Source organism: Sorex fumeus, unplaced genomic scaffold (genome assembly GCF_029834395.1).
Source record: "Sorex fumeus unplaced genomic scaffold, SorFum_2.1 ptg000058l, whole genome shotgun sequence".
Classification (NCBI taxonomy): Eukaryota; Metazoa; Chordata; class Mammalia; order Eulipotyphla; family Soricidae; genus Sorex; species Sorex fumeus.
Window position 1 is genome coordinate 14,439,754 of NW_026606115.1, and position 13,056 is coordinate 14,452,809.

At 42.2% G+C, this 13,056-nt stretch overlaps 1 protein-coding gene across 1 annotated transcript in view; it reads right to left on the minus strand.

Annotated features, from left to right (window-relative positions):
• Positions 1 to 1,406: 1,406 nt before the first annotated feature.
• Positions 1,407 to 13,056, minus strand: part of TMEM164 (transmembrane protein 164) — a 544,838-nt gene continuing 533,188 nt past the window's right edge. Inside the window, exon 7 of the mRNA XM_056125663.1 lies at positions 1,407 to 1,522. Coding sequence (XP_055981638.1) covers positions 1,478 to 1,522 — 45 coding nt within the window. The 3' untranslated portion in view covers positions 1,407 to 1,477. The remainder of the gene's footprint in view (positions 1,523 to 13,056) is intronic.

The window sequence follows — 13,056 nt, forward strand, 5'->3', positions numbered from 1 at the left end:
GTTACCTTGCATGTGGCTAACCTGGATTAATTCCACAGCACTTCACACGATCCCCCAAGAACTTGCAGAAGTGATCCCTAAGCACAGTCAGGAGTAAGTCCTTAGCATTGTTGAGTGTGGCCCAAATCCATATTTGTTTATAATGGGTTCATATCACTTGTACTGAAAAAGTTGTGTAGTCCTCAGGATTCTATCTCTGGTCCTCTTCTGGCCTACTCTCTCTAAGGGTTCTCAAAATACTTTCACTCAAGCAACTTTTTTCCCCAGGAATCTTAATGGTTTCACCATGCAAATATTTGGCCAATCTCTACAAAATGTCTCTAGTGGTTTTCTTTTTATAATTTTTGTGGTTATTTTGGCTGTATTTTTTAAATGATTTCTTGTTTCTCTAACTTTCATTTATGTTTAATCATTACATAAGCAATCTAGAAATATATTGTCAAGATCCAAACTTGTAATCCTACATAAAGATAAAGCAAATCCTGTACCTACCCCACCCCCTATCCCCTCATGTCCCATTCCTCTGTCTGTTCGCAGTTGGGTGTGTCTCCTTCCAAATTTTTTCTAGCTTGCAATGGCATTCAGAGTTCATATCATGAAATTGCTTGCAAAACCCAGTGTGTGCAAAGAGCTACAGTAAGAAGACCATTCTGTGTCTGATCACTCCTGGATTCCTGTGACTATGGTCATCAGTCACCAGATTCTAAGGAGAGAGTTCATCAATGTTCAACTAATTTGGGTCATAGATTGACAATTTATTCCTGCCAGTGTCCCTACAAACACAGAGAACAAAGACCTTTCAAGCAAGGAAAATCTCAAGAATTGCTTATCATATAACAGGTCCTTCATGTCCTGCCCAGCCTACACTGATCAGTACAGCTAGGAGGTGTCTTGCTCCTGCCACCTCACAAAAGGTAATAGAGTTTGGGAGACTGCATAGCTAACTGCTTTGGTTAATAATAATAAACAATATATTGTTCAATATGTCAATAATTAACTTTCAAACTCTTGAAAAGAAACTCTTCTTGGGTTCTCACAATATCCTCTCCCCCAGCTCCAGCACAAAATGGTTCTCAGTGAACGGAAAATAGACAACTTCAGGATAAAGAAAGACATCAGTTATTATAGGGTCCTCTGCATTCTCTAATTAATCATGGAGGAAGAACCCCTTCTTACCTCTTTGCTCCCTAACATCCCTGAAAATTAAAATATCCACCCTACTCTATATAAGTACAGAAGTAAAATAGGAAGCATTTGAGGAGTAATCTCTATGCATGGAACTGTGTTCAGTGTTTTACATACACTGTTTGTTGCACAATAAACCACTGAAGTGGTGAGAGGTGAGACAGATTTTCTAAATCATCTAAATAAATAAAGTAGAGAGAACACAAAATCAAGTAACTTACCTTGGCTCTCACAGATGGGAGAAAGTGAAGCCAGGCTTGTCAATCGGGTTTGTCTGACTCAGCTGGTGCTCTTAACTCACGAGAGAATCACACACTGTCTTCAAGTCTCTGAAGGGCTGTCATATAGAAGAGAGGGTAGGTGTGTTCTGGTTAGCTCCAGAAGGGTTTGACTGTTATATGGGAATTACGTTTTCATTGGATGTGCTTCAAATTCCCCAAACAACATGTACATGCACGTCCAACTCTATGGGGAAAAGAACAGTATAAGAAGTACAAGCAGAACTGCCTTGAATTAGGTGCCGTCCTGAAGGATCTGTGGAATTTGGGAGAACAGGAGGGATATGGAAAGACTGAAAATGGGCACAGTCCCAATTTTCTTAAATAACGAAACTACAAGATCTGTATACTGTAAACCCCAGAGTTTTAAGCTTGATGTCAATCCTTGGAAGGATTCTGCTGCAGATTATGAAACAGGTAATTTATAAGCACTTCTGATATAAGTGGTAATAAGAGGCACTGAGAGATAGCAGCAGAATTGTACAAATTGGACCAGGTTTCTGGACCAGGTTCCCAGACTCACAGTTACTGCAAGATAAACAAAATTGGGGACTAACAATTAAGTTGTTAGATTTTTTTATTTTACCAAGTAAAGACTTTAAGAAATAAAACTGACCCAAATAATATTTTATAAAAATAAAGGCTTTTCTTTAAACATCAAAAAGAAAGGGAGGCATCTGAGAGTTTAGGACAGTTCCTTAAATGTAATAGATTTTGCTTAACAAAATATGAACTGTATAAACCTAGGTCATTCTCATTGTGCTGTTTATCGCTGCAATTTTTATGGAGGATGGGCATTTGTCCAAGGACCTGCTTAAGGGAATCATTCAGGGTTAAAACAGCAACACAGATAAGATCGGCCACCTGTGAGTCAGGAAGTCTCTCTGGCCAGATGACTGAAAAACAGACATCATCATGGCCAAGGCGAGAACATTAACACAGACAAAAAAGTGTCTACATCAACAAGTATAAGAGAAATGAAAGGTGCCAAGTGCAGATTCAAGCCATGCTGAGGCGGGACTTGGGCAAGCGTATGACCTATGCCACCCCTTGGAAAACAATGCCCTCTGGTAGGAATATGTGCTTAATGCCATTCAGCATTTGGATTAAAAACCAGTCTTTGACTTGTAGCTTTCCAAGCAAACTGTTCCTTTTCTTCCTGGGAAGAGTTCCTAAAGGCAGATGAATTCAAAACTGGTTCAAAGCTTTTACTTGGGGCAGGGGCAGGGGAGCATTGCAATTCTACAATGACCTAGAAAGAGACTGCTAGCCCTGATCAGGTCCTAGTCTGCGTTTTCATCAACAGTGAAAATAAGGGCATGGATAGAATTCTCACATAATTATTTAGGGCAGAGAAGACCCTCTATGATTAGCTTAGAAATTCAAGTTACTTTTAAAATTCTATGATTTTCAATATAACTTTCTGACTTTAGTTATATTTTGTCTGTTACCAATCAACTGCAATTTGTGCTCTTCGTGGAAAGTGCTCAGTGAACACATGCTATCTCTTTTGATGCCCAGAAGAGAAATCAGGGTCCTTTATAACAACATTCAGCTCAATGTTGTCATGTTCCCTCCATGAAAGGTACAAATGCCTACTGCCTGGATTAGAAAAGATGGCAGAACAATGCCCAATTTGAAGAATCAGCTCTACCTCCAAGAGTTCACATTTGGCGTTGAAACACATCTGTTGACTTTGACCTTGTTTCTGAAGTATATACTGTCACCTTACTCTCTCAAACAGCATTTCTCTTAGTGTAGCTGGGAAGTGCTTGTGCATCAGTCATGCACTGAGAGGTTGATTAATGCGCAGGTGTGGGTTTTGGAAAAGGGAACTCCACTTTCAAAGAGTCACAAACCTACATTTGGTTGCGATCAAGGAATCTGCATTTTGACCTAAAAGATTCTAAAGTAGTGTATAAGGTTGGAAGGGGCATGTTTGGTTTGGGGCCACACCTAACACTACTCAGGAGTTGCTCTCAGCTCAGTGCTCAAGACTCACTCCCAGTGGTGCTTAGGGGATCATAAATTCCCAGAGATCAAAAACAGTTCTCACAATATGTGAAGCATGTGCCTTTCTCAGCCCACTGCGATCTCTCCCGCGCCCAAGAAATAATCTACATAGCTTGTCTTGCACATAGCTGACCCTGTTCCCCACACACTGCCAGGAGTGATCCCTGAGCACAAAGCCAGGAGGAAACCCTAAGCAGTGATGCATATGACCCCAAAACAAAATTTTAAAAAATCACTGGATTAGGGGTTTGTACACTCTAATTTTAAAACCAAAAAAGAGTGGTCTCCAACCCTAGGAATTTATTACTTTGCCTCAATTTTCTGGTTAGTGAAACAGGTATAACAGCAATGCCTACCTCACTGGCTCTGTGAGCGTTTTGTAAGTTAATGGTATGTAACGAATCTGGCACCTAGCTGAACCTCAGGAATCTTTCCTGGCCCTGCTTATACCAGCAGCCTGCCTTCTCTATTCAGCTTCTACCCTGTTGCCAAATTGCTTACTCTACGTCTGGTATTCAAACTCACAAAACCAGAGACCCTCACTGGTTCAAAATCAGCCACTGTTTTGCTTGTTGGGCAAAGCTTTCATCCTGAGCTCCTCCACTGACTGCTTGCCAGCCTATAGAGAAACTGCTGTGGGATCAGATGCCCTCTTCTGGCTCAATAAGCTATTGCCAGCAGAAAGCAGGGTCACGTGGTTCCAAACATAGCCACCTATTCATAAGAAGCTACTACTTCCCTCCTCTAGGGTCTGTGGATGGAAACTCCTTAGAAGGGGACTGTGGGTGTGGCAGGAATTCTGAGGCTTAGCCCGTCCAGTACATCTAGGCTTCTCATTTATCCAGCCTGCCAAAGGAATGAAGTGTTCAAGTTCACTGAAGTCTCTATTTAGTTCCGACTTTTCATCTCCATCAGGCCAGAACACTCAATTTAAAAAAAAACTATCCCACAGTCTGGGGCAGGAGGGGGCGATCACCTTAACTTTTAAATAAGACAGTCTGTTTCTAAAACACATTTTTAACTTTTCAAAGCACGTTTACATCTATTTCCTCCTTGCAGAGCAGACTGCTGCCACAGGCTGGATCCAGATGGTAGACGGGTTTATTTGACCCATACAATGTGTTTAGCAATTTTAAACATTGTCAATGTTTAAAAGTCAGAAAATTTCACATAAAATACTGGAGAACCCTGCCTGCCTCCCCCTCCAAAAAATAAACCTGGATCCTCCTTCTGCTGTGGCAACAGTTAGCTGCAGCTGAGCACGTTCCTCCCTGTTGACGGGCACTAACTCGCCAGCTCCCTTTAATACCCATTCACCACCTCCACACTTACAGTGTCTTTCTTGGCTCCTTAAGTCATTTTAAACCTCATTTTAATCTCAAAGCATAAGTAGACATGTTGCATAAGAGCACAGACTCTGAAGCGGAATTGTCTGAGTTAGAATCCCATTCCTACCCCTTCCTGGTTTGGGGATATTGGGCAAGTGATTGACACTCTCAAAACCTTAGTTATCTCACCAATAAAATGGAGGTATCTTTATAAGTTTCTTTATTTAACTAAGTGATCCAGGGGACTATGAACAATAAAACAATACCTAATACATGGCAAACACTAAATAAGGATTAGCATCTTTCCTTGTTTCTAATTTCATATATGGCTTTTCTAATATTCACAGGAATCTGAAAACAGAAATATAGCTCATTTGGTGGTCAAATTGGGCCCGGGTTAAAATCAGGCTGTTTCTTTATTCTGTTTAGGATTGTTTGAGTACAGAAAACAGCCACAGATTTATTTAGAGTGTTACACAACATACATTTTGTGCCCTGTATTTCTTTTCTAGATTACAAGAATTCTAAACTCCAAAACACAGCCAGCTCCAGTAGTTTCAGATATAGAATAATGGATCTAAGCTATCAGTTTGAATACCCATGTGACAGATGGGAAAACTGAGCTTCTAAGGATTATTAATGTAATCCACCAAAGATCATGCACATCTTGGAAGCAGAAATGGCATGGACCTGTAGGCATGAAGTTCAAAATGCCTATAACCAATGTCTGTGTGCACCGAGCACATCATAAACATGTTGATGCAGAGCACTAGGGGATGTCAGTCGGAGTCCCCTGAAGATGCCATCACTTAATGAGAGTGACAAGCCTTAGTAACATTCTTGTGGCTCTTTGCATTAATCTTCACTATATACAGTTGGATCAGGAGGGAAATTATTATCTTCAATTTACAGAGGAGGAAACTGAGGTCCAGAGAAGAGAAATGACTTGCCCAAATTAACAGAGTAAAAGCAGCGCTGGGACAAATAACCCAAATCTGTGCTTTTTCTTCTTAAAGCCCAAGATCAGTCCAAGAAAGACATATGCTGAAATTTCTACACACTGACCCCCACTGTCTGCAGACAATCCTAAAATTTTCAACATACCTGAGGAAAGGAGAGTGTCCCAAGAGCTCAGCAAATACCAAAGCAAGACAGCGCGTCTGCGTATACCTCATCCTTCCCAGTACCATAGGCAGCAATGTACAGACACCATCCAGTCAGAAGCCAGGGAGGGGAGATTTCTCAAAACCCGAGAAAATCACAGAGACCCTACTGTTTGCTCTTCTCTGTTGATTTTTAAGAAGCTGACATTTACTTATGCCAAAGGCCAAAAGAAATGAAAAATCTACTGGAAAGGGAATTTCATCAGTTATGAAGCAATATCTTAAAGAAACCTTTGCACAGTGTCAGTTTCCTTATTTGAAATGCAGAATATAGAGCCCTGCTGTTTTATATTGTTAGCGCATCAGAGAGCTTAAAATGCAAACATCCTTAGAACCTCTTGGCAGCCCCCTGCCTCAGCAGAAAGGACCCTCTGACACTGCCACCAACTTAAGCAAGTTTGGAAATAGAACATAGGCCACGACCCAGGTGACCTGGCATCACTCCTAAGCTCATGGTTTGAGTTCCTCCTACCAACGAATCTGCACTTTTATCACACACCCACAGCGACCCAGATCTTTGAATTCAGCAAATCTTTCTCAGGTTTCAGCAAAGCATTGGCAGCCTGCGCTATTTTGGGACACTTTCTCTGCTGTGGATGTCACTTTTGGAATATGCCAGGAACATGCTAAGGACCTGAAGCTTTCCGCCCTGGACCCGTTTTCGGATTTGCTTGCTTGCTTGCTTGCTTTTTCTTTTCTCTGGGAGGACAGTCATTACTTCAGCCAAATCCCATGAGCCTGATTACCTTGCCGGTCCACAAGGCTCCAAGAAGTAGAGTGGATGTCAGCACCCTCCTGGTAAGGGGCCACGGAGGCACCAGGGGCCGGCATCTTAGGACAGAGCCGTTCTAGGGGGTAGTCTGAGTTTGCATGTGGAATGAAAGGGGGAGGGAGGGGGCAGCAAGCTTTGCCAGACATGTTATTCTCACAGTCATCGCATCCTAATCTGATGCAACTGACTCGGCAAGCATTCAGGAATCTGCGCTCTCTATTTTCCTGTCCTAAAAGCCTCTGCACCTGTAAGTACCAGGGCTCACTGCTGCTCATTCTGTCTTTGGAGGGGGAGGGGATCCGTGGTCAGGGTCTGGGAAGGTCATCAATATCAACTCAGGTGTGGGCAAGCCCATGGCTTTCAAATTCCAGACTTTCCACTCCCCTCCCCCCCAAAGGCTTTTTAGTTTGAAAAATGAAAGCACCTCATTTTTTTTCTTTCCCAAGCCCCTAGCATACGACAAGCTCCACCTGTCCTTCTAGGACTTCAGTTCGTCAGTGCTATGCACACCTGACGTCTCACTCTGGACTTATTGGTAGAATCCACTGTACCCCGGGCATTTGGATTATTCAAATGTAGTCACAGGCTCATACTATGGGCACAGCATCCTCTGCCTTCTCCATCTTTCAGACAGCAATTTGCTGCAACCGTGAAAGATGTGGTAAACAGGACAGTATAAACGGCAACTGAGAAAATCCTCCATGTTAAAAAGAAAAACAGCCAGCCGTGGAGTTTCAGTAGATTCAAAACGCAGTTAGAAATGCTGCCACAATGGGGAGGCTCCATGCACTGCAGAGACATGGCTCTGTTCAGTGCTTTCCTCCTTTAATGGGAGGAGAAGCCAAAATACTGGTTTCCTGGGAAAGAAGCCATGGTGCTTTTGGTTATTACTTTGAGAGACTGGATATTGTCTCAGGTCTCACTGTCAGTCCCTTAAATAGCTCCAAAAGGGGCATTCATCCCTTTTCGTCTCGTTTTGGGGACTTCCAAGTTCACTCAAAATGTCCCAGGATAAGAGGGCCTTGCTCCATTATCTGCCGTAGCCCCTCCCTGAAAATTCAGACCAAACCATTCTTAGGGTAGAGAAAACATTCAGAGGCCAAGGTAAAGGTAAAGGTAAAGGCCCTCCCGTTGTTCGGCGATTTTGCTCGAGCGGGCCCAGTAACGTCTCCATTGGAGATTTTGTTGTTACTGTGTTTGGCATATCTAATACATCACGGGTGGCTTGCCAGGCTCTGCCGTGTGGGCGAGATACTCTCGGTAGCTTGCCGGGCTCTCCGAGAGGGGTGGAGGAATCGAACTCAGGTCGGCCACGTTGGCTGCGTGCAAGGCAAACGCCCTACCGCTGTGCTATCGCTCCAGCCCAAGATGAGGAATAAATTTTGACAGGAAGTGCTTTAGAAAACTTGCCATGACCCGTACTTTCCAAAATCTTTCCTCAGCCATGAATAAGAACAGGATAAGACTGGCATGTTCCATCTTTTGAGTCCCACAAAATACTGTTGTGTTGTGTATAGCAGATAAAAAGTATGAGCTGTTTATTAGACCAAGGATAGTTATCTTCAATTTCCAAAATGGAGGGATGAGCCAATTCTTGTTTGTATTCTCCTCAGAGTGCCTGGTGTGAAGAGAATTTGGGGAGGAAGTTAATAGCAGTACAAGATAAATAAAAAGGGGGAAATTCACCTCATGTTTGGTGCATATTAGAATCACTTGTAGGCTATAGAAAGAAATGAGTCTAGGAATTTGTTATTTATTTGATTGCTGCCTTTGTTTGAGGTCTTGGATAATTCACCAAACACCCCAGACCTCTTCCTTTGAAAAAGTGCTGAGGATTTTAGACATTCGTTGGATGGAATACTTCTTTGTCTTGGGGTTGGGTGTGGGGACATGATCACCTTATATGATGAATTATGACCATAAGCAAAATAATCCAGGTTCTCGCTTAGTGGTAGCCTGAATTTTGTGGTATTCCAAGAAGATATTCCCCAGTCCTTCCAAAATGGGTTATCTATCCCCACCTCTTGAAAATTCTTAACTACATAATTTTACTCAGAGCTTTGGCATCCCCTAAAATGACAATCTTTTAGTGTGCAGTGTCAACCCGTTAAGTATTATCCCACCCTGACAGCATATTTTGATAGAGGATAAGAAAGGAAAACCACAAAAAAGCACAAGATACAAAGATGAGTTCTGGATCAGAGTCTGTAAGCAGGTTCTGGGTCAAGGACAAAAGTAACTTAGAAGCCTCACTGGCAGAAATGGCAGGGATGGTGTCAGTCTTGACAAAATACGTACAACACAACTTATTGAGTCAGAGAGCCAGAATATGAGGAATAAGACAAAAGTGTACTTAAGAAAACTGGTATATTAGGAAAAAGAATAACCTCACCACACAGTGTAATAGGGCTTAAGAGAGTTCCTGCCACTAACCTAAGGCTCTCAAAAGTGGTAAGCAAACTTCATATAAAATTAGACGAAATTCTCTGTTATCTCTCAACCCTGGCAATTTTTATTAGTCGAGAAGAATAAGTGAAAGGAGTGGAGAACATGGGGTGATACCAATTCCCATACTTTCCTTTCTCTTGATCCAGCATTAATGACATACCTGGGTTGACTTGATGGTGGATAAAATAACTCACTGTCTTTTAAGGTACAAAGAGCAGTTGCCCCTGAGGAACCACAGGCCAATGGCAAAGCATTCCTACATTTCAACATAGACTCTTTTAGGGGTAATGGGTAGGATTTTGTAATCAAATTACCCATTAGTTGCACAGCTTTGGACCAGTCATGTAATCTGTCTAAGTCTCATCTGAAAATAGGCACAGTAGTAGTAGGACCTATCTGATGTTGTTGAAAAGATTCAATGAGCCAGTGCTTGCCCAGCAAAATGCCTGATATAAAAAAATTGCAAAGATTATAACCACCAGCCCCCTGTATCTGTCAGCCTCTAGGAATGAATTCCAACGGTAAATGTCTGGTCTTGTTTGTCAGAGTCTTAGGTGTTCATCATGACTTTTAGTGTGAATAGTCCCTCGTCCCTTTTGTTTTTGAAATTTTTTATTAAGGCAGGCTGGAGCAATAGTACAGCTGGTACAGCGCTTGCTTTGCATGAAACTGACCCAGCTTCATTCCCCGCATCCCATATGGTCCTCTGGATCCTGCCAAGAGTGATCCCTGATCACAGAACCAGGAGTTAGCACTGAACTCTATAGGATGTTTCCCCAAAAACAAACAAAAAAGATTAAGGCTCCATGATTTACAGTTATTCATAGTTGAGTTTCAGGCATACAATATTCCTACACCAATCCAATCACCAGTGTCAACTTCTTAATGTCTCCAATTTCCCTCCTACCCCCAATCCTACCTCTTTGACAAGCACGTGTTAAAGTTTGGTTGTAGTAGTTTGGATCTCAGGCTTTTATTTGTTGGTGCCGAGGTTCAGATACATATTTATACCACACCTGTACACCATCTCTGTATCCAAAATTCTGGCCCTGCCCCTGCTACCTCTTGTCCACCTCTACTTACTTTCTCTTTTATGATTCTTTCCTTACCTATCATTCTAAGTTCTATAATTTGGGGATCCGAGTTATGTATGTATCCCCCCTTTGATTTAATGCCTTGCATTCTCTGTCCTGTTATATATTATATATATTATGCATCATATATTATAAATTATATCATCTGGTATTTGTCTTTCTTCTTTTTTGGAGTAAATTCCATGATTTGGAGTAAATCGCATGATTTTACCCTTTCTTGAAACTGCATAGAATTTCATTGTGTATATATAACATACCTTCATAATTCACTCATCAATCATTGGACACTTAGGTTGATTCCATACCTGAGCTATTGTACTAAACGCTGCAATGAATAACTGTGCCCATATATCCTTTGTGTCCTGGAGGTAGATACCAAGAAGTGGAAATGCTGGATCATATGGTAACTTGATCCTCATCTCTTTTGTCTTCCAGTTTCCCTAGATGAAAGTGTTCCCAGGTCTTTCCTGCTACTAGTTGTGTATCCACTCCACACCCACTCTGTAAATAAATAGATTCACTGCTAGTAAGTCATAATATTCTGCCCTCGGTATGCCCCAGCCACAGACTAAGCTCCAGTACCCACTCTCTAGAGGCAAAATGGAATCATTATCAGAAGTCATGGTCCCGAAGAGGGCAACTCCTAAAGCCATAGCTTCTTAGTCTGTGTGTCACGAGTCCATGTGGGAGTAATTAAACAATATCTGGAGGTCACAAAGACTTGTTTGAAAGCTATGATTTATTTTGAGAAAATTTTTGGGTTGTATGCCTGTATTACAAGCCAGGATTATAATAGGTTTGTGTAGGGTTTCTGAATGAACAGGAGTCATGAAGGGGAACTGTTTAAGAATCTCTGTCCTTGGACCAGACAGATGGTATAGAAGGTAAGGCACTTGCCTTGAAGGTGGCCAGCAAAGTCTGGTTCAAATTTATCACCCCACGTATGGTCTCCCAAGCACTTCCAGGGGTCACACCTGAGCATGAGCACAGAGCCAGAAATAGCCACCTGAGCACTTCTGATGTTATGTTCCCCACAAATTTTTGAAATAGAAATTCTATCCTAAAGCACTACCAAAAAGTGAGGTGTCCCACCAAAACCCTTGCCTCTCCTTATCACTAGAACTATTAATTGATGATGTAAAGAAGGTATAGAGAGACCTTGGGAAAGAAATAGGGGGATCTTAACAAGTCAGTGGTTGAAATGATGTTAGCAGTACCACAAGTTTACATTCATCATCTCAGTACTATTAGAAATCATGATGTTTAACTAAAAATAACTGAGTTTTGGTGCTGGAGAGATACTAGAGCAGGTAAGGTACTTGCAAATTTTCCAGAACCTGGTTTAGTCCCCATCCTCAGCACCACATAGAGTTCACCCAAGTACCACCAGGAATGATCCCTGAGCAAAGAGTCAGGAGTGAGTCCAGGCCCCACCAGTTGTGCCCCCTCCAAGAAAAACAAAACCCGAAAGAACATATTTTTTGAAAAGATTCATAAAAATCTTATTCAACTGATGAAGTCATTACATTGCTTCTTTTAAAAAGGAAAAGAAAAGACCTTGTGTTTGTTTCCTGTGAGGCTCACTGGAGTTTTGGCTTCCCTATATCAGCCTAGGCAGGTGCACTGTGACTCTCTGCTGCTGGGGCTGCTAGGCCACTGTTGTCTCTCTCTCCCCCACATTCTCCTGCCCTTGGGACTCTCTCTTATCTGTGGCTTCCAGAAGCTTTCCTTCATTTCCTATTTCTCCCACTCTTGCCCTCTCTGAGGAGCCTGAATTCATCCTCCTTTGATGGAAGTGGTTGCAAGAAGGAGCTTTGCTTTCTGGGCAGGGGTGCCCTCAGCATGCTCTCTAAATTTTCCCACAGCCTCTATCTGTAGATGGCGGGGGAAAGTAGCCATAGGCGAGTGAGTTTATAGTACCTGTAAAATCCCAAGACAAGCTGTTATCCTCTCAAATAGGAATCAAACAGGAATCAAACAGGAATCTCCAACTATTTTGGACATGGAATTGGTTGAAATATATATTTCCATTATCATCTCCAGAGAGGTTCAGAGGGTCTGGTTTGGGGGGAAAGGGGTTGTCTCTGAAACATGCGTGTTTAAGACAATCTTGGGGCCACACCTTCAGAAAGAGTGATCTCCATTTTTAAAAATAGGGGCAGGGTTTGAGGTGGAAATTGCAGGACTCAGATTCTTATAAATGAGCCTTATCTTTTATCCTGGTTCCCTCTGGGAGTATAAATGCCTTCATAATCTTGACCTGTCCCTATTCATTCAGCGACTCCCAGGCTTCTTCACAAAGACCCTGAGCTGAAATATTTGGACAGCATGCCAAAAATTAAGGACATTACTAATGTGAGATACAGAATGAACAGAGGACAGAGAGATGCCTAAAAGGATACAACACTTCTTTTGCATGAGAGAGGTTCAGGCTCAATACCCAGCACTTCGTGTTTTCCTATGCATACCTAGAAGTGAGTCCGAAGCACAAAGCTGGAGGAAGTAGCCCCTGAGCACCCCCTTGGTGTTACCCCCAAACTAAAAGAGAGTCCTCATCTAAAGTTACTGCACCCCCTTGGTGTTACCCCCAAACTAAAAGAGAGTCCTCATCTAAAGTTACTGCACCCCCCTTGGTGTTACCCCCAAACTAAAAGAGAATCCTCATCTAAAGTTTACTTTGAGGGGCTGGAAAGAAAACACAGTGGATAAAGTACTTGATTTGCATGCAGCAGACACATTCCTGGTACCTATATTCTCCTCTGAGTACTGCCAGGA